Source organism: Pezoporus wallicus, unplaced genomic scaffold (genome assembly GCF_028554395.1).
Source record: "Pezoporus wallicus isolate ANWC-B61680 ecotype Strahan unplaced genomic scaffold, APGP_CSIRO_Pwel_v1 contig_7696, whole genome shotgun sequence".
Classification (NCBI taxonomy): Eukaryota; Metazoa; Chordata; class Aves; order Psittaciformes; family Psittacidae; genus Pezoporus; species Pezoporus wallicus.
In genome coordinates this window covers 72165-97098 of record NW_026636239.1, presented here as the reverse complement: position 1 = coordinate 97098, position 24934 = coordinate 72165, and the positions used below count along the sequence as shown (strand labels likewise).

The following is a 24934-nucleotide window of genomic DNA, read 5'->3' as shown; positions in this document are numbered from 1 at the left end:
GTGTCAGGTGTCACACATGTCGTGTGTGCGACGTGTGACCTGTACGACGTGTGTGATGTGTGACCTGTGTGACATGTGTGTGATGTGTGTGATGTGTAACAAGTGTTTGATGTGTGTGTGAGGTGTTTGATGTGCATGACGTATGTGTGATGCATGTGTGACGCATGTGTGACACATGTGTGATGTGTGTAACGTGTGTGATGTGTGTAACCTGTATGACGTGTAACAAGTGTTTGACATGTGTGTGTGACACACGTGTGGCACGTGTGATATGTGACACATTTGACATGTGTGACACGTGGGTGAGCAGCGAGCTGGGTTGTCAACTGGCTGAAGATCAGCACATTCCAGGTGCCACCACCAAATGGAAGAATCAGCTGAGAAGCCAAAGCGCTTCCACCCAGAGGAACCTCAATGGGCTGGAAAATGGGCTGAAAGGAACCTCATGGGGTTCCAAAGTCCTGCCCCTGGGGAGGGACAGTCCCTGGCACCAGACACTATAGGGACACCAGCCTGGAAAGCACCTTGGTAGAAAAGGTCCTGGTGACATCAGGTTGACCACAAACCACGAGCTTATGGTGGAGGGAGGGATCCTTCACCTCTCTTCTGATGAGGCCCACCTGTAGGACTGGATCCAGTGCTGGTCTGCCCAGTACAAGAGACATGGCCACAGTGGGGAGAGACCAGGGAAGGTGGTGACGAGACTGGAGCATCTGACTCTATGGCTGGGGCCATACTCAAAGTTTGGGTTCCATGATTACGGACCTTTGAGAAGCTGGGTCTGTTGGGAGCTGATTGGATTCATCCAACCAAAAGGGATAAGTGGTCTTCAGCAACAATTTGGCCAAACCTTTATGGAGAGCTTTAGACTCGACTTAGAGAAGGGCCACCAAGATGATGAGGAGGCTGGAGCATCCCTCCTAGGAGAGGCTGAGGGAGCTGTGATGCTCCAGCCTGGAGAAGATACTTGGGAGGTCTCACCAATGCCTGCAGGGAAGGTGTGGACAGGATGAAGGTTTGGGCATGGACCTCCTCCAGAAGGACGGAGAGAAGGATCTCACCACATGGGTCAAACCCTTAAAGGCACTGGGGTATAATGGGAGATACCTGTGGTCTTTCCTGCCGACGGCGACCTGTGACCACTGAAGGTCTTGCCAGGTCTGGAGGGCCTTTGAGTCCCACAGTAGCCCCTGAGATGGTCTGGTTGTGCCCATGACACCAGCCAGGTTCCCTCCACCACCATTTCAGGAACAACAAGAAACCAAGATGGGTCCTTGAGCATTTAATGATGACAGAAAGGGGAAGAACAAGGCAGGACAGAGGCCACTGATGATGAGCATGGGGAGGCACAGATGTACCCGCTGGCCAGCACCGGGGCCGTAGAAGGGACTACAACTTCTCAGGCACCCATATGGGGGTTTTAGGGGTAGTGTTGGCTAACTGAAGACTGGGGTATTGAAGCTGGGGATGTGTCCATGGGGATGCTCTCCATGTGGCTCAGCAGGGTGGGAGGGACAGGGATGCTTGAGGTCTCTGAGGGGCAGTGGTGGGTCCAGGTGGGAGCTTCCCACCTGGGTTCAGGCCTTGGGGAGCAGGATTTCAGGGGCTCGGAGGCTCAAGCTGCTCCAAGAGCCCACATGTGGCTCATGTATTGCCCCCAGAGCTGGGGCAGATGTTTCCATCTAACGACTTCCTTGGGCTGGCCCCTTCTGGCTGTAGGCAGGGACATTGGCCTGGCTGGTCCTTGCAGCTGTCCTCCAGACAGAGAGGATGTTCTTGATGGGAATGTCAGGGTCCAGGGCATCTGTGAGGCTGCAAACTGAGCTGGCAGGGACTTGGTTGTCTTCCAGGAAGAACGTGAAGGCAAACTTCAGCCTGTGGAGGGAGGCAAAGCAGAAGGGTGAGTGGGTGGGTACAGATGGAGTGGATGTTCCACCACCCCCAGCAGTCAGCCATGGACAGCAATGGGTGTCAACCCTTAGCACTGTCTTGGCCAAGGTCTCTGGTCAGTGGAGGCTCTCAATGGTGGCCAAGGATGCTGGTCAATGGTGGCTCTCAGTGCTGGCCAAGTATGCTGGTCAACGGTGGCTCTCAATGGTGGCCAAGGTTGCTTGTCAATGGTGGCTCTCAGTTGTGTCCGAGGTTGCTGGTCAGTGGTGGCTCTCAGTGGTAGCCGGGGTTGCTGTTCAATAGTGGCTCTCAAGGTGGCCAAGGTCGCTGGTCAATGGTGGCTCTCAATGGTGGCCAACTGTCGCTGGTCAGTGGTGGCCAACACCTCATACTAGAGGCTGCCCTTGAGTGTCTCTGGTGGCATCAGAAGCCAACAAGGCAGCAGATGACTGGACATGAGAAAAACTCCTTTCCATCAGCGGTGGTGCCACCTTGGGCTAACCCCCAGCACAAGCATCTCCAAAGATGGAGATTCACCAGATGAGACCCTGAGTAACCTGTATGGAGCAGGACTTGGACCAGAGACCTTCAGAGATCTCTCCCCAACCGAACCCCACCAGGAAGCTGTGACTTGTGCCACTGCTCTGCCTGTCCCAGGATACAACCTGGACTTACTCATCTTGTGGCTGGAAGATGGACAGTGCCACTGTGATCATCTCATGCAACTCAATGAGGAAGAGGTCGAGGTTGGTGTTGGCCAGCGCAGAGGACAGGGCTTTTTCCTCCATTTTACCCAGCTTCTCTTGGAACTCTTTGGGCATCAGACAGAAGGGATCCTGCCAGGACCACCAACCTTCAGCAAAGAGGAGACTCCAGCACATCACATCCCCCCCCCCCCCCCCCCGAGGTGACTTCTCATGGAGAAATGAGAACCACAACCCTCTTGTGTCCTTGTGTGAAACCTCCTATCAGGACCACCAAAGAGCTTCCAAGACATAAGTCAGTCTTGGAAGTACCCAAGGGAGTGAATTATCTGCAGGATGGGCCAGAGACCTTGATTTAACCCAGGGGAGGGAAGAGATGGGGATATCAAATGGCTGCAGCACCATAAGGCTCCTTTCTCTTCCCAAGGGAGCAAAACCCCCTCCAAACCCAATCTCATCTCCCTCACCTGGTTCATCTGTACCAACAGCATGGACCTGCGAGCTGCCAGGACCTTCCACAGTGACAGGATGTGCTTCAGCCGGGTGTTGGGCACCACCTGAAGGAGTGTGATGGAGAAACAGCCCCTCAGCTCCTTGGAAGGTCCCATGCACCTTCAACTGACTCCAGCGTGTCCTGGAGGACCATGCGTTGGGCCACCAATATCCCTCAGTAGCTGAACCTCAACCACACAGGTCAAGCCCCCAGGCAGGCCCATCTACTACCCCTTGGCTCACATCACTGGTGTCCCCCACAGAGATGTCCCAGGCCATCTGCAATGCATGAGGTGTCCCCGAGGGGTTGATGGATGTGGCATGAAAACCTGGCACCACCAAGCCAAGGTTTGAAACCCACCCAGGTGCCCAGGACCTCTGCTTTGAGGATGAGACCCTCAATCCTCCACGGACACTTGCAGCATGTGAAGGTGGTGGGAGCCATGGGCAATGAAGAGGGAGCAAGGGTGAAGGTCCCACTTCCCACCCAACTTCACCCCTTGCCCACCGGCACATCCTGGAGCTGCTTTGCCCCGGCATCCATCCTCAGCTCATGCCGAATGTACTCAGGCAGCGGGCACTCCGGGTCACCACCCGTCATGGCCAGGAACTCAGCAGCCACCTTCAGGGTGTCCAAGACCTTGGAGAGGGCATTGACCGAGCGGGCCTCTTCCATGATGTGCTTCTGCTGGTTGATGCTGAGCATCTCCTGGCAGCAAGAACAGTGGGGACGTGACCCACAAGGGTGATATCCTCCCAGCTTGTGCAAGACAAATGGGTCCTGCCAGGTCTCTACCCCCTGCTTGAGTTGGCCTTGGTCCTTCCCACACAACTGCCTACTTTCTGTGCCCCCATCATGCCATAGCATTGAAGGGAGACCTCAGGGTTGGACGGAGGAGAAGACAATCAGCCATTTGTTTCCTACCTGGGGCAGTTGGTCCCTGACTTTCGTCTTGGTGGTCTGGAGGGTCCTCATGTTGTTGAGGGCAATGGATGGAGCTGTCTGGAAAGTGTTTGGGACAAATAGTTATGAACATGTCACTTAATGGGGGCCAGTAGAGAAGCTCAGCTGGGCAGATGTGAGCCCATGGGATGTCCCCATGGGCTCTGCGTGGCCTCCTGAGGACACTGTGGGGTTGTGGAGATCAGGGGATATCCCTGATGTCTGGAGGAAGGCATGTCCATGGAGCAGGATCAGGAAACCTTGCAACCTCACTTTACTTCCAAGCAAGGTGATGGAGAAAGTCCCCCTTGGAAAGATGGGACCAAAAACGTCCTGGGAACAGCCAGTGTGGACTGATCTCCACCTTTAGGAGACGACGCACAGGAAAGCCTGGTTCTGGTGTCCTCAAGTCCCCTTTTCCCACCACCTCCAGCCTTCATTTACACAGAATGCAGTCCAACAGCCACAGAGATGTGCTCCTTCAAGGTGGTTCAGGCCCACTTTGGACCCTACATAGAATCATAGAATCATGGAATGGTTTGTGTTGGAAAGGACTTTAAAGCTCATCCAGCTCCAACCCCTGCCATGGGCAGGGACACCTTCTGCTAGAGCAGCTTGCTCCAAGCCCTGTCCAGCCTGGCCTTGAACACTACCAGGGATGGGGCAGCCACAGCTTCTCTGGGCACCCTGTGCCAGCACCTCAGCACCCTCACAGGGAAGAACTTCTGCCTTAGATCTAACCTGAACTTCCCCTATTTTGGTCTGAACCTATCACCCTTTGTCCCTTTGCTACATTCCCCAATGAAGAGTCCATCCCCAGCATCTCTGGAGTCCCATCAGACACTGGAAGCCTCTCTGAGGTCTCCTCACTGCTTCTCTTCTCCAGACTGAGCATAACCCTGGGAGAAACCTCTCAAAGCTCTTTAAACACTACCAACACCCCCCTTATTCTCAAAGAAAACAAAAGCAGGGATGTAGGTCTGCACGCTGCCTTTCAGACCACCATTTCATTGCCTCAGATGTAGCTTCTGGCCATGGCACTCCTTCAAAACCCAAGGAACAGAGGCAGACGCACAGCAGGCATCTGCTAGTGCCTTCAGTTGAGTCTGCTGACTCCAGAAGAGGCTGGAAACAGACCCAAATGCTACTGCTGGCCTGGGAAAACCTGATTTGGCCGATATGGAGCTCACCTGAGCTTTGATGATGGGCTTTCCACTGATGAAGCGATGAACCACTTGCCTCTGCAGCATCTGGAAGTCGAAGTAGGTCATTTTGGTGCCGTCTTTGTCTATCTCGTACTGCAAGTTGGTCAGTGCCATGGTCACCAGGTCGCTCTTGGTTACAGTCAGCACAGAGGAGGGCTTCACCTCTTCTGCGGAGATGGACCTGGGAGAGGAATGGTTGCCCTGGTTGCTGGCTCTTTCACCTTGCCCTGCTCTGCCATTGAGGACCTGCTGGAGGAGGTGGACACGCCACAGGGTCAGCATCTTGGGACATTACCGCTGCCTCTCCTTGGTGACCCGTGCGGCTGTGTCCACGCAGCTGTTCTGCAGCTGGATGAGGAACCTGGCCACCAGGCGGCTGATGGACGGTTGGGTTGGGAGGAGCTGGAGGATGGCAGTGCTGGTGCTGATGTCACTGGGCAAGAGGTCTGGCAGGACGGTGATGCCTGTAAAAGGAGGTCTTCTACCCACTGTATGGAGCCAGGGGACATCCTCCCTCCTGCTGAGGTCTTGGAAGGGTTCTTTATTAGGTTTTGTATCTTCAGGAGGGGTTCTAATGTTTTTTCAGCAGGTGGGGAGCAAGCTCAGCAGCTTTGCTAGCAATGGTAGGTGCAGAAAGCAGCTTGGCTTCAGAGCAGACCAAACAGTCAAGGAAAGAGGGAAGGGACCTCCTGGAGATGACCACGTACCTGAGATGGATGGGTTCATCTTAATATTGCTCCAGACCTTCTGGATGGTCTCAATAGCTCTGCTGAAAGCCAAACGCTGGTCCTCTGTGGAGACAGAGAGAGTAAAAAGCAGCCCCCTCAAGGCATCTTCCCAGGAGACTGGTCAGCTCAGAGAATGTCTCTCAACAGGAACATGGCTGGAGGTGTCACCCAAACCATTTTTGCTTGAGCTTCAAGCCTCCATGAGACCATGTGTGACATCAACCAACCAGGCACCACAACTTAAGAGCTGAAAAGCCCATCTCAGCCACCTTGCACATGGCAGAAGAACCTCGCCAGGCCCCACATGCCCCAGAAGAAAGGATCTGCCCTGGATCCATCTCATTTTCTTAGGCCTCCACCTTCTCCTAAACTCCCCTCCAAAACTGGTCCTTCAAAGCAAGGCCTTGATGGGCTGCTCTAGCACTGCCTCCACCACAGCAACTATGGCAGCAGCGTCTCGGTGGAGCATCTGGGTGCTATGGGGTGATGTAATTCCATGGCACACCTGACAGCTCGGGCTGGTCCAGGAACTGCTGGACTGTGTAGTGCTCCCCTTTATGGCTGTTTTGGAAGAAGTGGATCAGGGCATTCTGCAGCCGGAAGATGTCAGGCAGGTGTTGGACGTGTTGGATGTTCTCAAGCTGGAAGAGAAAATGGAGGAGGATCTGGACAAGGGAGACTTGTCTTGCTTGGATGTTCCAAAGAAACACAGGGTGGAGCAAATAGTTACCCACAGACACCAACCAGGCTGAATCTATTGCATGTACTTTGGTGGAGAGAGGATATTCCCACAACCAACCTTTGACAAGAGCTCCAGCAGAATCGGGTATGGACTTCCAGTGTCTTCTCCACCTTCCAGCTGCAGGAAATGCATCAGAGTCTGGATGGTCACCTTCTGCTCCAATTGCCACATGCAGGGCTGGTTGATCAGCCCCTGCTGTGGTAGGTCTTGGAGAGGGAGTGTCTGGCCACGAACTATTTTCAGGAGGAGGCTGGAGCTCTGGGGACCTTCATTCATCCTCTGCTCCCTGATAGAATTAAGGCTGTGCTCCAGCTCCTGCAAGAAGCCAAGGGTCATTAGGAGCCACCTCTCCTCACTCAAGAGGCCTGAGGGGATTCACAGGGTCTCAGAACAAAGAAAAGCAATGAGGGCACTGGAGAAGTGGGCAACATGGGGAGAACTGGTCTCCAAAGGGACAAGAACCCAAGTGCCCAGGCAGAAACCCACAGGTGGTTTTTCCAAGGGAAGAAAACCAATGAGTTTCGAAGGAGGATCTGAATCAAAGTGTCCAAGAAGCCAGCTCTCTGCTGGAGCGAACCAGGAGACCACACCACGACAAGGTCCCCATTCATAAAAGAGGTGATAAATCTTTTCTTCCACACTGAGCCCAGCAGATGTGTCCGGACATGGACATGATCTTTGAATCATGAAATGGTGCTTTGGGTATGTGATAGCGGCAGCAGCTGGGACCAGGCATACCTGGAAGATGGGCTTAGCCAGGGCTTTGAACAATGTTTCCCATTCTTCCCGATCCTTCTTCTCACGCAGGATGCCCAAAGCCGTACTATCACCTAGAGAAGACACAGAGGAACACATGAGTTTTTACCCTGTAGAGCCTGGGGTCTGCCCAGAGCATTGTTGGGTTTCCTGGCAGCTTGATGTAGAAATAAGAGGCGCCGAGAGCAGAAGGGATGATGCAGATACCCCCTTAGAATCATAGAATAGTTAGGGTTAGAAAGGACCTTAAGATCATCTAGTTCCAACCCCCCTTCCATGGGCACAGACACCTCCCACTAAACCATGTCAGCCAAGGCTCTTTCCAACCTAGCCTTGAACACCACCAGATATCGATTGAGCATTCGCAACTCCCCTGGACAATCCATTCCAGTGCCACACCAGCCTAACAGGAAAGAATTTCTTCCTTATATCCAATCTAAACTTCCCCTGTTTAACTGTTAATCCGTTACCCCTTCTCCTGTCACTAGAGTCCCTAATGAATAATCCATCACGCAGCCTTTTCTTCTCCAGGCTGAACAGCCCAAACTTTCTCAGCCTGTCTTCATATGGGAGGTGCTCCAGTCCCCCAGTCATCCTCGTGGCCCTTCTCTGGACTTGTTCCAACAACTTCATGTCCTTTTTATGTTGAGGACACCAGAACTGCACACAATGCTCCAAGTGAGGCTTCACGAGAGCAGAGTAGAGGGGCAGGATCACCTCCTTCGACCTGCTGGTCATGCTTCTTTGGATACAGCCCAGGATACAGTTGGCTTTCTGGGCTGCGAGCGCACACTGAAGACGGCTCATGTTCAGTTTCTCATCAACCAACACCCCCAAGTCCTTCTCCGCAGGGCTGCTCTGAATCTCTTCTCTGCCCAACCTGTAGCTATGCCTGGGATTGCTCCAACCCAGGTGTAGGACCTTGCACTTGGCATGGTTAAACTTCATGAGGTTGGCATCAGCCCACCTCACAAGTGTGTCGAGCTCCCTCTGGATGGCATTCCTTCCCTCCAGCGTATCAACTGAACCACACAGCTCGGTGTCATCGGCAAACTTGCTGAGGGCGCACTCAATCCCACTGTCCATGTCAGCGACGAAGATGTTAAACAAGACCAGTCCCAACACCGATCCCTGAGGGACACCACTCGTTACTGGTCTCCAGACAGACATTGAGTCATTGACCACAACTCTTTCAATGCGGCCATCCAGCCAGTTCTTTGTCGACCGAGTGGTTCACCTATCAAATTGATATCTCTCCAATTTAGTGACAAGGATGTCATGTGGGACAGTGTTGAACACTTTGCACAAGTCAAGGTAGATGACATCAGCTGCTCTACCCCGTCCATCAGTTCTGTATCCCCATCATAGAAGGCCACCAAATTGGCCAGGCAGGATTTCCCCTCAGTGAAGCCATGCTGGCTGTCACCAAGCACCTTGTTATTTTTCATGTGCCTTAGCATGCCTTCCAGGAGAATCTGCTCCAAGATTTTGCTAGGCACAGAGGTGAAACTGACTGGTCTGTATCTCCTAGTTTGCTCATGCCCTCAAGCTGCTCTGGCCCAAGTGCTCTGAATGAGCTCACTGCCCTCATGGTCCTCCATGTCTTCTCACTGCTTTCCTGGGATGAAGACTACCCCAGGAAGGAGGAAACAATTACATTACACTGGTCCTGGGTAGAACCCAACCACCACATGCCTTCTGGTTACCTCCATTGGTTCCCCTACCTGCTGAGCTGTCCTTGCATAGGTGCTGTAGAAAGAGGTGCACAGTCAACAGGGCATCCTCTGTGTTCCTGCTGAGCGCTTCTGCCAGGCACTCCAAGTCTTTCTTAAGCTGGCCCCAGAAGAATTTTTCCACATCTTCTGGTTTCTCTCTCATCAGGTCCAGAACGGCCTGAAGGATGTGGCAGGTTCCTCCCTTAGGCTCTCAGGGAGGTCTCCTCCCAAGCTGGGCTGAGCGCTCCTCACAGGGTGATGCTCACTGACCTGTTTGTCTGTGTAGATCCCCAGCAGGAGGGAGGAATGGAGCAGAGCTCTCGCCAGAGCCACACAGGCAGGAGACAGGCACCTCTCCGGCTCAGTCATCCGTGAGATGGGGCTCTCCAGGATGTAGCCTTTCTCTGTTGTATCCTCAGAGCTGAGTCAAGAAGGAGCAATCACCCACCACATCTCGTGCTAGGTCTCACCATGGGACCATGGGACAAAGAGACCTTTGCTTTGGCTATTTCCCCTGTGCTCGGGGAAGGGTGGGAGGGTTAGGTCAGCAGGTGAAGACCTCTGGGACTGCAAAAGGTTGACTTACACTTCCTTCTGCATAAAGCCTTTCTCAGGTGTGTGCTTGGTTCCCCCAACAGCGGCACCACACTTGCACTTCTTCACTTCCATGGGAAGCCCACACTGCATTTGGACACGTGAGGGTGGGGTGAGAGAGGAGATTGGGAGACCACCCAGGTGCTAAAGGCTTCAAGCAAAAGCTGAAGGCACCCAGAGGATTTCCATGGCTTCTGCATGGCTTTCCACATGGGCTTACTGCAACAGGCAACAAGAAGTGGGAGGAGATGTGAGCAAACATCTCCAGACCAACCAGGTTCCTCCTACAGCCCACAGGATATGTCTAGGAGTCGGTCTGGAGATGAGAATAAAGCAAGACCTGGAAGCATTCCATGGGGAGGCACAAATCCCAGCTCCATTTAGCCCAGTGCCTTGCTGGGAGATGAACCCACCTGAGTTGGAGAAGAGCCCAGCTGGCTTCTGAGCCTTGCAGTTGCTCTTGCAGCTAAAAGACCACCTGGCACAGAGGTGGCATTGGAGTCCACATCAGGAGAGGATCAGCACAGCAGCATGAGAGTCTATAGCAGCCACCCAGAAGAAGCAGCCAAGCCAAGAGACCAAGATGTGTTTCAAGATGGTGCAAAGGGGATGGGCACCTCTGAGAGCCAGAAGAAGACCTGAGAAGCTCCATTCCATGCATGGAAGTGACAGAGATGCAATGAGAAGCACAAGAAGACAGAGCTGCAAAGACCACCAGCCAGAAGAAGGCACTTACTTTGGTGACAACCCAGCACAAGCCACACTGACAGCCTAGAAAGAGGACATGGTTAGTCTGTCATCTCCACAACAACCTCCACGATGGGAACGTGGCCCTAAGCTCCCCAAGAGAGTGAACAGGTCTGGCCCCCACTTCCTGGAATCCAGCCCCACCACACACCTCTCGCAGAACTTCTCGTAAAGGACCCAAGGTTGCTCCATGCAGGTGGAGATCAGGAAGGATGAACTCCACCTTCTACACAGAAAGATGGAGACGGCCTGCAGAGTCTTTAATCCCTTCCCTCCATCCTTTGGCAAATCTCTATCAGTTGCTGGTGGGTCCCCAACACACACAAGAGCAGTGAGATTCCCCCAATACTTACTCCAGATCTTCTCTGTCTCACCAATTTTCCAGTTGTCCTCATCAAAAAGCAGGTCACCAGGCATGGTTGGAAAGTAGGACCCCTTGCAAAGGAAACACAATAGAAGGTGAGGTGTGGAGTAACCATCTCTCTTGCTCACTTCGCACCCATCTGAGGAACAATTGGGCTTCTAAAGCCAGCAGTGGAGAAGAAAGGTCCTACGTGGCCACCGTCATCAGGGAGAAACTTCTGGTGAAGAATGGGGACCAGGTCAAGTACATGAGACAGACAGACAGACATGAGGCTGGAGTGACCAGACAGAAGCAAAGCCCCCAAGAGTCCAGTTATCTAGGAGTTTTGATTCTGGAGCTGAATACGTCATGAGCCAACCATGATCTTGACGGGAAGGGAGAAGAGACACTTCCAGGAAAAGCAGCAAATGTCCTGCTTGCTTCCTGCAGCCCTCCAATAACAGGAACAACTCATGCATGGACTCATCCAAGGGGAATGAGCATTTCCACCATCATCTCAGTGATGGAAGACCTTTGGCAAAGGAATATTGAAGCTCTGGCTGGGCTTCAAACCACTTAATCTCCACCAACAAAGATCTGCCAGGCCCACAGTTCCCCTTGAGTCAGTAAAGAGATGAGCATCACACATAGACCCCACATCTCTTATGCTTATAAGGTTTAGGCTTATAAAAAGTGGACGCAAGGACAGGTGGCCTGGGAGAAATACAGGGATGTTGTCTGGGAAGCTAGGGACCAGGTTAGGAAAGCTAAGGCCCAGTTAGAATTAAACTTGGCTAGCAAAGTTAAGGATAACAGGAAGGGATTCTATGGGTATGTAGCGAATAAAGGACAGACTAGGGACAATGTAGGCCCCCTCCAGAAGCTATCGGCAAAACTGGCTACCCTGGATTTGGAGAAGGCTGAGGTTCTGAATGACTTCTTTGCCTCAGTCTTCACTGGCAAAGGCTCTGACCAAACCACCCAAGTCTTGGAAGACAGACGCAGGGACTGTGAGAATGAAGACCTTAGGCCCACTGTAGGAGAGGATCTGGTTTGAGATCATCTTAAAAACCTGAACATGCACAAGTCCATGGGACCTGATGAACTCCATGTGCGGGTCCTGAAGGAGATGGCAAATGAAGTTGCTAAGTAACTGTCCATCATATTTGAAAAATCATGGCAGTCAGGTGAAGTTCCTGATGACTGGAAAAAGGGAAATATAACCCTCATTTTCAAGAAGAGGAAATTGGATGACCCAGGGAATTACAGACAAGTCAGTCTCACCTCTGTGCCAGGCAAAATGTTGGAGCAGATTCTCCTGGAAGGCATGCTTGATAGGGGGCCTGAATTAATAACCAAATAGTTAAACCTATGTTATTCTTCTGATTATCTTCAATCTCTTTAGTTAACAATAAGTATTTGTCTAAAAGTGCAGCTGGTGTTTAATGTAAACTTGTGTAAGAAAGGATAAGGGGAACTGGTTGTCAAAGTTTGCATTTGCAGCACCATCCATCTGGTTAAGACCTGGCTGAGACTGGAACTGTGGTTTGAGCCAAAGGCAGGGGACTAGTGAGCATGCGTGCAAGACGGAGGTGAAAAGTTCAAGAGTGAGTAAGACTCGTTTACTTCATCTCGAGACCTCTGCCCATGGCCACCAGGAGGCACTGCACAGGCGTGAAGGAGGCTTTAGCTCATTATAATATGAAGTGAGAAAAGGATATGTATATGTATTGGTGTGTTGTGCAACCTACTGCGTATGTAACACTTCAGAGAATAAACGTAGAGGGAAAATGACGCTGGGGTGCGCATGCCTTTGGAGGAACTATCCCCCATGCGCCTCAGCTGAATAAAGCATACCTACTTTACAACTTTAACGAGTTGTGGAGTCAATCTGCTTATCAATTTGGCAAGCCAGACAGGAGACCTCTGTCAGCTGCAGGACCGGCTAAGGAGCAGATACCCTAGGTGCCCCAGGCCGTTTGCCTGCAGGAGCTCCTCTCCTTGTCCGCTCACTGCGGGGACAGACAACAACCTGTGCCGGCTGCGGAAAATGGTATGCTTGAAATTTATATGGGTAATTCTGGGGGTCTATAAGTCGTACGTGTGGCCCAGGGCTGCTGGCAAGGTGAGCAGATTTGTCTGGCGCACAACATAGTTTCTCCTTGGCAGGTAGGGCTTGCAAGCAGGGGACTTGCCAACCAATAGAGTGGCCACTAGCAATACAGAGGGTAGATAGGGTGAGTCCAGGTTTTCGCTGCATCCTAGGTTTTGGGAGCCTGGATGGACCTGCTAATGACTGTGTAGGAAGCAGGTGAAGGGTAAGCGGAACCACCGTGTGTGTACGTGATCCCTGTGTGCAAGAATTCTGCATGTGGCTGAGATGTGGCATAGCTACAAAGCGAGTGTGGAGTCCTGATCCACGGTTCTGTGTTCTCCGCGAGGAGTGCGGCCGGAGTTGGACGAAGAGTATTTGTTCTGTCTTGTATCCTTGTTTCTGATTTAAACGCTGGGGGAGGAGTAGACAAAAGTAAACCGTGGCTACTTGGGAGGGTTAAGAAGAGTTCCCTCTCTGTGCCCAGTGGCTGTATAAGAAAAGTATAACCTCTAATGTTTGTGGTCCTATTCTTGAGACCTGGACTTTACACTCAAAGAATTATAGCCTCACATATAGGAGCAAAATAACTTTTGAACAGAGGAACCTGCCGTGAATACTAGGACAGTGTAAATTTTGCTAAGGCACATGAAAAACAACAAGGTGCTTGGTGACAGCCAGCATGGCTTCACTAAGGGGAAATCCTGCCTGACCAATTTGGTGGCTGTCTATGATGGGGCTACAGAACTGATGGACAGAGGTAGAGCAGTTGATGTCATCTACCTGGACTTGTGTAAAGGGTTCAACACTGTCCCACATGACATCCTTGTCTCTAAATTGGAGAGATATCAATTTGATACGTGAAACACTCGATGGTGGAACTGGCTGGACGGCCGCACACAAAGAGCTGTGGTCAACGGCTCAAAGTCTGTCTGGAGACCAGTAACGAGTGGCGCCCCTCAGGGATCGGTGTTGGGACTGGTCTTGTTTAACATCTTCATCGCTGACATGGACAGTGGGATTGAGTGCACCCTCAGCAAGTTTGCCGATGACACCAAGCTGTGTGGTTCCGTTGATATGCTGGAGGGAAGGAATGCCATCCAGAGGGACCTCGACACACTTGTGAGGTGGGCTGATGCCAACCTCATGAAGTTTAACCATGCCAAGTGCAAGGTCCTACACCTGGGTTGGAGCAATCCCAGGCATAGCTACAGGTTGGGCAGAGAAGAGATTCAGAGCAGCCCTGTGGAGAAGGACTTGGGGGTGTTGGTTGATGAGAAACTGAACATGAGCCAGCTTCAGTGTGCGCTCGCAGCCCAGAAAGCCAACTGTATCCTGGGCTGCGTCCAAAGAAGCATGACCAGCAGGTCGAAGGAGGTGATCCTGCCCCTCTACTCTGCTCTCGTGAAACCTCACTTGGAGCATTGTGTGCAGTTCTGGTGTCCTCAACATAAAAAGGACATGGAACTGTTGGAACAAGTCCAGAGAAGGGCCACGAGGATGACTGGGGGACTGGAGCACCTCCCATATGAAGACAGGCTGAGAAAGTTTGGGCTGTTCAGCCTGGAGAAGAAAAGGCAGCCTGGAGACCTCATAGCAGCCTTCCAGTATCTGAAGGGGGGCTATAGGCATGCTGGTGATGGACTATTCATTAGGGACTGTAGTGATAGGACAAGGGCTAATGGGTTGAAACTTAAACAGGGGAAGTTTAGACTGGATATAAGGAGGAAATTCTTTCCTGTTAGGGTGGTGAGGCACTGGAAAAGGTTGCCCATGGAGGTTGTGAATGTGCCATCCCTGGCAGTGTTCAAGACCAAGTTGGACGAGGCCTTGGGTGATATGGTTTAGTGTGAGGTGTTCCTGCCCATGGCAGGGGGGTTGGAACTAGATGATTTTAAGGTCCTTTCTAACCCTTACTATTCTATGATTCTATGATCTCATCCACATTTGAAGGAGACAAGGATGAATGGTCACAGTTACTTCTCAGCCCAATGAACAAGAAGGAAGAGGAACAACAATCTACAAAGCAATAAGCTGACCAGGACACATTGCACCAGTACAATGGGATGGAGAGAGCTGTCCACCTCATCCTTGGAGACTCACCATCACGACTTTAGGCTTGAAGCTGATGTTCCTGAGGAAGTGAGTGATGCGGCTTGGGAACAAGGCCAGAGTGAGCGCAGTGTGGAAGACGACCTCTTGCAGGCCTGGGTCTTTGCCATTACCCAAAGCATCCACAATCTTCATAAGCTTGTCTTCTGGCAGCTCATCTGTGCTGGATGGCAAGTGGAGGATGCTCTCCATTTGTCTCATGACAGACTACAGAGGTTGGAAAAAAAACCAGATGTAAGTGAAGGCCACCAGCATGGCACCTGCCTGTGAGGAGTCTTCTGGCTTCATCCCCGAGGTCCACTGCCCATGCTAAGCCCCATTTGTGTCCTCTGGCAGCAGGGAGAAGACACAGCTCTCTATCAAGACAGATGGAAAGCTCCTGTTTCCAGGAGGTTCTAGACCAATCAACACTTCCAGACTAACCAACACTTCCAGACCAAACCTGAGACTTCCTGTCAGAGGCACAACAGATACTCACAGTCAAGCTCTGTTTTGCTGTGGATACTTGGCTTTTAAGCTGTTTTTGTGCTTTGTCCAGCACACAAAACATCAATGTTGTATTGGACCAGGCTCTTCTACACTGAAAAACAAAGATGAACTTTATGATCCTGAGGAGCAAGTGGAGGACATCCAAGAGAGGCACAAGAAAGAGCCTGTGAGGACCTGTCACTCTCCTCAACTGGAAGGGAGCCCCATGAGTTAAGAATCACAGAATCCCAGCCTGGTTTGTGTTGGGAGGAACCTTAAAGCTCATCTAGTTCCAATCCCCCTTCCACGGGCAGGCACACCTTCCACTAGAGCAGGTTGCTCCAAGCCCCTCTGTCCAACCTGGCCTTGAACACTGCCAGGGATGGGGCAGCCACAGCTTCTCTGGGCACCCTGTGCCAGTGCCTCAGCACCCTCACAGGACAGAGCTTCTTCCTTATATCCCATCTCTTCCCTCTTCCAGTTGGAAGCTGTTACTCCTTGCCCCATCCCTACACGTTGTTGTAGAAGCCCCCCTCCAGGTTTCCTGCAGCCCCTTCAAGCACTGGAGCTGCTCTAAAGTCTTCCCTTTAGGAGCCTTCTCTTCTCCAGGCTGAACCAGCCCAGCTCCCTCAGCCGGGCTCTAGAGCAGAGCTGCTCCAGCCTTCGCAGCATCTCCATGGCCTCCTCTGGCCTCGCTCCAGCGCCTCCACATCCCTCTGGTGCTGCTGCCCAAGAGCTGGATCAGGAATGCGGGGGGGGGGGTGTCTCCCCAGAGCACAGCAGGAGAGAATCCCCTCCCTCCCCTGCTGCTCATGTTCTTGGGGTGCAACCCAGGACATGGCAGGGGGGATTCTGGGCTACAAGCACACATTGATGGGTTAAGGGGACACCCCCAAGACCTTTATCTCAAGGCTGGAGCCCTGGGTGGGATCTGCCCACTACCCTCAGCTCTGCTTTGGCACCAGGCTCTCAAGAAACAATTCACCTGTGAAACTTCTACTCCTTGGGGTAGAATCCACTTCTCCACCTGGAGAATCTTCCACATAGAAGTGAACCCATAGAGGTCACAGAGATTTCTGATGAGGAACACCTGAGGCCATGGAGTTGGAGCCTTTGCAACCAGCTTCTTCATTGCCCTCACCAGGTCTTGCTTTTTCTCAGTCCTTTCTGTAGTGGGTGCATCAGGATCTGCAAGAAAAGGAGATCTCTCGTCATGCCTAGTCCCCATGATCACAGCCCATCGTACACGTCTTTCACCAACACAGCCCCTATGGCTGTTTAGGTTGCAGGAAGACCCAGGATCTTCTACCCAAGCTTCCAGGCAATGGGCAGTGAGAAGGCTCCCTAATATGTAGGTAGACCACAGTGAGTCTAGGGACTGAAGATCTGGAAATTTGTCCAAAACAACCTAAACTTTCATGAAAGTTATTAACCTTTATTAAACCCAGTTATTTTCCATCAAGAATCTCCAAGGTTAGACCTTTCTGGGGCTGTTTCAAGACCTTCTGCTGGTAGGCATAGTTCTCATCTGACACCAAGCAGTACTCACCTGGAAGCATCCATCTGCCAAGCACAGTGGCCACGTGGCTGATGGAGAGCCGGAGCTGGGCAATGAACTCCAGGGTGTTGATCTTTGAGACTTGGGGCTTGCAGAAGGCCGCTATGTCTGCGGTGGAGAGGCAGTGCTCAGCCAGCTGGTTGATGTCTTCTTCAGAAGAAGAATACATAAAATCCTGCTCAAGAGAGAGACAATCTTTAAGTCTGAAGGTGGGTTAGAACCGAGCAGCTCCCCCTCCTTCCTTGGGCCTTCTCTTTTCTTCAAGGTGAGCTCCTCCTTTGGCTCCTCATCCATAAGATGATATGGAGGGGGAGGTAATTAATGTGATGAGGATGTTATTTCCATGTTATGGTGTTGGGACTCCCAGTGCATCTCAAGGGACCCTCACCTCCAGACAGTGCACCACCATGAAGTAGAAATGGTCAATATTACTTTGGTGGGACATTATCTTTTCTTCCATCTGGGACAAGTATTCTTCCAAGTAAACCTTGACATTGTTGAACCTGGTGCAGAAAAGGAGACAGAGCCTCAGCTTCCATATAGCCAAGAGGTTCAGCAATGGGGTTTGGGAGAAACCGTGGGGCTGACCCGCATCGCAGCAGCAGCTTCAGGAGGGAAGACTGGATGGTGGGACTGGTGTCCATGCACTCCTCAAAGGGTGACAACTCACTTCTTGGCTTGTAGGCTGAGAAAGAAGGATGACATCTGTTATTTAATCATAGATTCACAGAAGAGTTTGGGTTGGAAGGAACCCTCAAAGCTCATCTAGTTTAACGTCCCTGCAATAAGCAGGGACATCTTCAACTAGATCAGGCTGTCCAGAAACACATCCAGCCTGGCCTGGGATGTCTCCAGGGATGGGGCATTCACCACCCCCCTGGGCGACCTGTTCCAGAATTTTGTCACCCTCACTACACAAAAGCTCTTCCTCACGTCCAGCCTGAACCTTCCCTCTTTGAGGATCCTGCACTTGGCCCAGTTGAACCTCATGAGGTTCACGTGGGCTCCCTGTCCAAGTCCTTCTGGATCCCATCCCATGGGCATGTCAACTGCATCAGTCTTGTGATGACTTCATGTCATCACAGATGTGCTGACAATGCACTCCATCCCACTGTCCGTGTTGTTGGTGGAGTAGTGGTCCCAGCACAGACCCCTGAGAGATGCCACTTGTCACTGGTGTCCATTGAGCCATTGACCACAACCCTCTGGATGTGACCATCCAGCCAATTCCCCATCCTCCCAACTGCCCACCCACAAAATACACATCTCCAGTTTAGAGAAAAGGATGTTGTGGGAGACTCGTGCTTCCAAGGGGGTGGGGACAGACCCAGGTAGAGCAGAATCAAGCTCCTTTACCCCTTCTCCATGCCTGATGTTCAGGGTTAGGTTTGGAAGCCACAAACTGTAGCAGTCGCTGAATGATCTGGGCAGACGGCGTCTGCTTGTCTCCCAGGAAGTAGATGCTGATGAACTCCACAAAGAATGAATTGCACTTCCTCCTGAACTTGTTGTGACAGGCAACAGCTTCCCTGGAGGGCAGAAGAAAACCAAGACTCATGGTCAACCTCCACCTTAAGAAAAGAAACAACGTCCCTCTCCCTGCAGAGCACAGGACTCAAAGCAGGGAGGTGAGATGGACCTCAGATGGACAGATGTTTGTTCAGCAGCTTCTATCCAACTTTGAACAAGAAGACACTCAAAGCAAGGAGGTTTTTGCCAGCACCAGGATACCTCGTGGCCTCAGAAGCAGTGGGCGTGTAATCCTCTGGGAATTCCTCCTTGCAGATCTTACACTGTTTGTTGTCCCAGTCCAGGATGCAGCGAGTACAGAAGATGTGACCGCAGGGCAGCTCCGCTGGGTCAGTGATCTCCCGTAGGCAACTCTTGCATTCCTTCACGCCCTTCCTGAGGGACACCAAGGAAAGAAGCAGGAGTTCAGTGCTGCTGCCAGACTGGAGGAGGGTTGGCTCCTGCCTAATGCACACCCTGGGATGGGTGCAAGGCTGAATGGGCACTTTGGCCAGGCCTCACTGGTGAGAACCAAGGGGAACCACCACTGCTTCAAGGCCCACCACAGCTTCTAAGCTGCCTGAGGACCATCCCACCTTAGAGAGGCATCTACTACAATCCCGTAAGTATCATAGAGTCATGGCATAGTTTGTGTTGAAAGGGACCTTAAAGTTCACCCAGCTGCAACCCCTGCCACAGGCAGGGACACCTTCCACTAGAGCAGCTTGCTCCATGTCCCTGTGTCCAACCTGGCCTTGAGCACTGCCAGGGATGGGGCAGCCACAGCTTCTCTGGGCACCCTGTGCCAGCACCTGAGCACCCTCACAGGGAAAAGCTTCTTCCTTTTATCTCATCTAACTCTTCCCTCTTCCAGCTGAAACCTGTTACTTTCATCCCATCCCTACACACTGTTCTAGAAGCCTAAGGTCTTCTCTTAGGGAGCCTTGTCTTCTCCAGGCTGAACCAGCCCAGCTCCCTCAGCCTGGCTCCAGAGCAGAGCTGCTCCAGCTCTCACAGAATCTCCGTGGCCTCCTCTGGACTCGCTCCCGCAGCTCCACGTCCCCCTGGTGATGTTACCCCAGAGCTGGATCAGGACTTCAGGGGGAATCTCTCCAGAGCACAGAAAAGGGAAAAAATCCCCCCCCTGCCGCTCTGCTCATGCTCTGGGGGTGCAGTCTAGGACAAGGTTCTGGACTCCAGCATGCATTGATGGATTAAGAGGAGCTTAATCATGTTGAGGATGGCTGAGTGAAGGGGACAGAAACCTGGGTGCTCAGGGGAGCTGATTTCTTTATCACCACACCTAAGAGAAGCTTCTCCAGAGACCTCCAGAGTTTTGATTTGGTTTTACTCATCACCTCCAAGACAGGTTCTCAACCAGTTCTGCACCAGTGTGGCCTCCCTTTGACCCAAAGAGGTTTACCCCGAGTGCTGACCCACCCTTTACAAACACAGCAATGGAGAAGGACCCCAAGGTCAACTTCTTTTCTGCTTGCACTTACACCAGATACACCATGTCAGCATTCTCATTGCATTTCTTCAGCACTTTCACCACCAAATCAAAAGTTTTCTCTGGTTCAGAGCCCGGCAGAAGCTTTGTATAGAGGCGCTGTAAAAGAAACCCACAGTCCAAGCTCAGCACAAACATCTCTCTGGGACATGGAGGAGAAATATTATGGGATGGCAGTGCCGAAAGGACACAGGCCTAGGCAGGAGAACCAAGCAGATCCGTGTATGGATGTCACTACATGGACATCTGAGGGTAGTGATGTGGATCAAGGTCACTTCCTTCTCAAGGAAGCTTCCTCAATTCCAAATCCTCATTTTGAATTCTGAATCCTATTTGGATTTGTCTTTTGGATGGTATTTCCAGCCTTTCTTCTTTCCTGAGGTCTCCCTAGAGCTGGGACCGCAGAAAAAGCCCTCCCAAGCTTCCCAGCCCAGAAAAACCTACATTCCAGAGGAAAATGAACTGCTTCACCACAAGCCGCAGGAGTTTCTCCTCCATTTGTGTCTCATTGTGCAGCAGGTGGTCAATCAACATGTAGACAATGTTGGTGCAGTGCCAGCGATGTCTGTAAAACACCCACCCCAAAGGATGACAATCAGGTTGGACCACAGACCTGCTGAGCTCCCTTCCCACCAGTGCTGCTGTGACTCCTCCTGTGAGCATTGAGGACCTTCTGAGACAGTACTAGGAGGATTAGATAGCATGGTCCTACTTGTTATAACCAACCTTGGGCCTTCTGAGTATTGTCTTTTGGAGAGACCATCTTGTCCCACCCCAGAAACCTTTTTTTTGAAGCCACTTTTTGTCTTGCTTAAACCACAACACTTTGCCATCATGCTTGTGACTCCAGAAGGACCAGGAAGGAGTGGGACAGTTAAGAGGACTTGTGTCTCCAGCTCCCCAGGAGGATGGTCACTTCAGTTCATCACCTGACTTTCAGACATTAGAAGGTTTGCTTGCTCTACTGTCAGTGGAGAATGACTGAACTTACAGCACACTCTCCAGGAGCTGCTGCTTCTTCTGGTAGAAATGAAGCTGGTAGTTGTCCTCACTGATCCATTCCATCCAGGGCTTAATGGACTTGACACTTTTGAGCCATGCTACTGAGGCATCGAAGGGCAAAAGCCTGTTTTCACAGGGCTGCACATTCTCCAGGAGGATGTTCAAGGCATCCAGAGTGACAAACTGGAACGACATGTGCAAAAAGAGAGGAATGGAGTTGAGGGAAGGAACTGAGCTCACTGTGGGGGTGGTACAGGGGAAGGAGAGGGCTCTGGGGAGACCTTAGAGCAGCTCCCTTTCCCTAAAGGGAACCTACAAGAAAGCTGGAGAGGAGTTTCTACAACAGCATGTAGGGGTGGGACAAGGAGTAGCAGCTTCCAACTGGAAGAGGGAAGAATTAGATGGGATATAAAGAAGCTCTTCCCTGTGAGGGTGCTGATGCCCTGGCACAGAGTGCCAGAGAAGCTGTGGCTGCCCCATCCCTGGCAGTGTTCAAGGCCAGGTTGGACACAGGGGCATGGAGCAAGCTGCTCTAGTGGAAGGTGTCCCTGCCCATGGCAGGGGCTGGAGCTAAATGAGCTTTAAGGTCCCTTCAACCCAAACCAGTCTGGGATTCTATGATGAGATCCTGGTATAGCTTTTGGAGTAGCTGACAGGGCTAAGCTGGACTTTCAGAGGTGAAGGTCTGCCATCAGCAAACCAGGAAGGGTTTTAATGAGTCCAACCATGCTGAGGAGAAAGAAGGATCTTGAAGTCACCACAGGGAGTTTCTCTAGAAACCATGGCTTGCTGTTGGAAGGAGGGATGTGGACATCACTCCACAGTGAAGGAGCTGGAGTCACTGGATCGTGACACAATGAATTCCACCCACATCTAGGGTCAAAGATGTCTTCAACTTGGTACCCAGAGCAGCACAAACACAAGGATGTCTTACTAATTACAGAGGATGTAATTGAATTATGGAAGCTGTGAAGACCACCAACATTCAAATACCCTAGGAGAATGGTCTGAAGGCACACACAGCTCTCTGCTCACCATTTCTGGGGGGTTCTTCTCATACATTGCCTGCAGCTCACTTATGACAGTGTCATTGCTTTTTGCTATGTCCACAAATAGCTGATAATCATCCCGGAGGTAGAAATAGTCCATGTGAAGCCAAACTGGGGAAAAGTCCATCTCCCCCAGGCCCAAGGAGGAGCAGAGCTGGCCTGCGGTGGCCAGGAAGACCTTGGAGAGAACCTGCAGGTGGGATAAAAGGTGTTATTTCCACTCAAAGCCAACAGCAAATGGACTGAAGTGGGTTGTTCAGCATTGCTGTTGTGGCCCATTGGAAGTTTCTCCATCACAAATAGTTCTCAAGGTGGAGTTAAGACCAAAGGTTCCTCACAGCTGAGGAACATCAGATTTGGCCACTGTCCTGGTTTTGGCTGGGATAGTTAATTTTTTTCCCCAGTAGCTGGGATAGGGCTGTGGTTTGGATGTAGGATGAACATAATGCTGGTAACACACCAATGGTTTAGTTGCTGCTCAGCGGGGCTCAGTCTCATGAGGGACTTCTCAGTCTCTCATGCTCTGCCTGTAAGGAGGGACACAAGATGTTGGGAGAAGACACAGTCAGAAACCTTACCCAAACTAGCCAAAGTCATATTCCATATCACAGAGCATCCTCTCCGGTATATAAACTGGGGAAAGTTAGCTGGAAGGACCAATCACTGCTCAGGACAGTCAGCAGGGGTGAGCAGTTGTATGGAGTATCCATTGGGGTTTTCACTGGGGTTTTATTCCAAGGCCAGTTCAGGCTAGTGCTCTACCCAACCTTACTGACCTCATAGACAGAGAAATCTTGTCCAGGAAAAGCCATCCTGAGGAAGTCATTGGCGTAACAGCGTAGCATGTCTGGATTGCTGCTATCTGGCGTCAAGATGTTCTTGATGAAGGTTTGGTAGAACCTGGCCACTTCCTCCGTTGGCTTCTGGGGCTGATCTAGAAGGGACAGTGACTACATCTATGATTCTACATCACACTGGCAGCTTGGCTGAAAATGTGAGCTCCTCCTCAAGACTGAGGTGGACATGTGGCTGAGTGCAAAGCAATGGGTGAAGAGGCCCAATGCTGTCATAGGAAGAGGAAATACAATGCAGAAGAGATGTAGAACATGATTGGAGGGAGGAATACAGCCCCCATGGTCCCTCCTGGTAAGGATGTGGATTTTGAGCAGTCTAGTTGGGTTAAAGCTCCCTCTGGAAAGGCTGATATTACCTTTCATATGATAGACCTTCTCCCAGACATTGTCTAGGTAGGCTTTCAAAACCCAGCTGAATGGGAATTGGCAGAAGAGGGAGATGTTCGGGTCTTCGGTCATAGATAACACAGAAAACTTGGCATCTGCTGCCCTTGAATTACAACAGAAAGAAGGATGAAATTGTGCAACAGCCTGTAGGTGTTCAGAGATGGAGCAGCCAGGTGACGTTGCCAACTCCTGCTGACGTTCTCTTCAGAGGAGTTCAGAAACCTGTGGAGAAACCTGGTAGGAAAGTCAGGGAAAAGTGGGCAAGAGCGGGGAAGGAGCCAGTTCTGCTGACAGCTTAGAACAACAGGGAAGTGTTGGTGCCAGGGTCTTGACACTCAGGAACTTCCATGGCCAGGTTACAAACATTGCACCCCAAGCATGAGCTGCTGTTTCACTACAAACACCAGCTTCTACTCTCCTAAGGAAGACCCCCTCACCCACGTCATTCACACCCTGTCTCTTACTTGTTGGTGTATTTAATCTTTAGGAATGTTTCTTCTTGGAACATCTGGAGCCACAGTTCTGGCAGCGAAGAGCCTCGCAAGAGGAGATCCAGGTTGTTGTTGGCATCCACCACAGCGAGAATCTGGGCAAAGATGTTGGCCACGATGCCCTCCAGGTGCATCCAGAGGGCTTGCCTGGAAAAAGAGTTGACCTGGCTCATCACATCACTTCCTACCATAAACCCTCATCTGCCAAGGGGAGGCCATCAGTCTTGAAGACCCTCAAATCAACCAAAACAACCCAGCTCTTCTCTGGGTGGGAATGTTAATCTGTTGGAGTGGAAGAAGGTTCTACAGAGGGATCTGGCCACACTGGATCCATGGGCTGTGGCCAATTATACACAGTAATACACAGTATGCTAGAGATTGGAAGGGACCTCAAAGGATCATCTAGTCCAATCCCCCTGCCGGAGCAGGAACACCTAGATAATGTTACACAGGAATGTGTCCAGGCGAGTTTTGAATGTCTCCAGGGAAGGAGACTTCACAACCTCCCTGGGCAGCCTGTTCCAGTGTTCTGTCACCCTCACTGAGAAGAAGCTTCTTCTCAAGTTTAAGTGGAACCTCTTGTGTTCCAGTTTGTACCCATTACCCCTTGTCCTATCATTGTTTGCCACTGAGTAGAGCCTGGCTCCATCCTCGTGACACTCCCCCTTTATATATTTATATACACTAATAAGGTCACCCCTCAGTCTCCTCTTCTCTAAACTATAGAGACCCAGCTCCCTCAGTCTTTCCTCATAAGGGAGATGCTCCACTCCCTTAATCATCTTAGTTGCCCTGCGCTGGACTCTCTCCAGTAGCTCCCTGTCCTTCTTGAACTGAGGGGCCCAGAACTGGACACAATATTCCAGATGGGGTCTCACCAGGGCAGAGTAGAGGGGAAGGAGGACCTCTCGACCTACTAACCACCCCCTTCTAATACACCCCAGGATGCCATTGGCCTTCTTGGCCACAAGGGCACAGTGTTGGCTCATGGTCATCCTGTCGTCCACTAGGACCCCCAGGTCCCTCTCCCCTACACTGCTCTC

At 51.5% G+C, this 24934-nt stretch overlaps 2 protein-coding genes across 2 annotated transcripts; both read right to left on the bottom strand.

Annotated features, from left to right (window-relative positions):
• Positions 1 to 1455: 1455 nt before the first annotated feature.
• LOC130593783 (E3 ubiquitin-protein ligase RNF213-like) lies at positions 1456 to 9061 on the bottom strand. The gene is made up of 12 exons (XM_057399163.1): positions 9043 to 9061; positions 7443 to 7534; positions 6762 to 7019; positions 6468 to 6603; positions 5942 to 6025; positions 5530 to 5698; positions 5220 to 5415; positions 4012 to 4089; positions 3595 to 3795; positions 3062 to 3151; positions 2566 to 2726; positions 1456 to 1875 (listed from the first exon to the last, which is right to left on the bottom strand). The coding sequence occupies exons 1-12, from the start codon at positions 9059 to 9061 to the stop codon at positions 1683 to 1685; spliced, it is 1677 nt and encodes a 558-aa protein (XP_057255146.1). The 3' UTR covers positions 1456 to 1682.
• A 3420-nt stretch (positions 9062 to 12481) lies between these two features.
• Positions 12482 to 19189, bottom strand: LOC130593782 (E3 ubiquitin-protein ligase RNF213-like). Its single transcript, XM_057399162.1, has 9 exons — positions 19179 to 19189; positions 18821 to 18994; positions 18446 to 18618; positions 17678 to 17774; positions 17478 to 17592; positions 17081 to 17264; positions 16517 to 16719; positions 15055 to 15270; positions 12482 to 12523 (listed from the first exon to the last, which is right to left on the bottom strand). The coding sequence occupies exons 1-9, from the start codon at positions 19187 to 19189 to the stop codon at positions 12482 to 12484; spliced, it is 1215 nt and encodes a 404-aa protein (XP_057255145.1).
• Positions 19190 to 24934: the final 5745 nt, after the last annotated feature.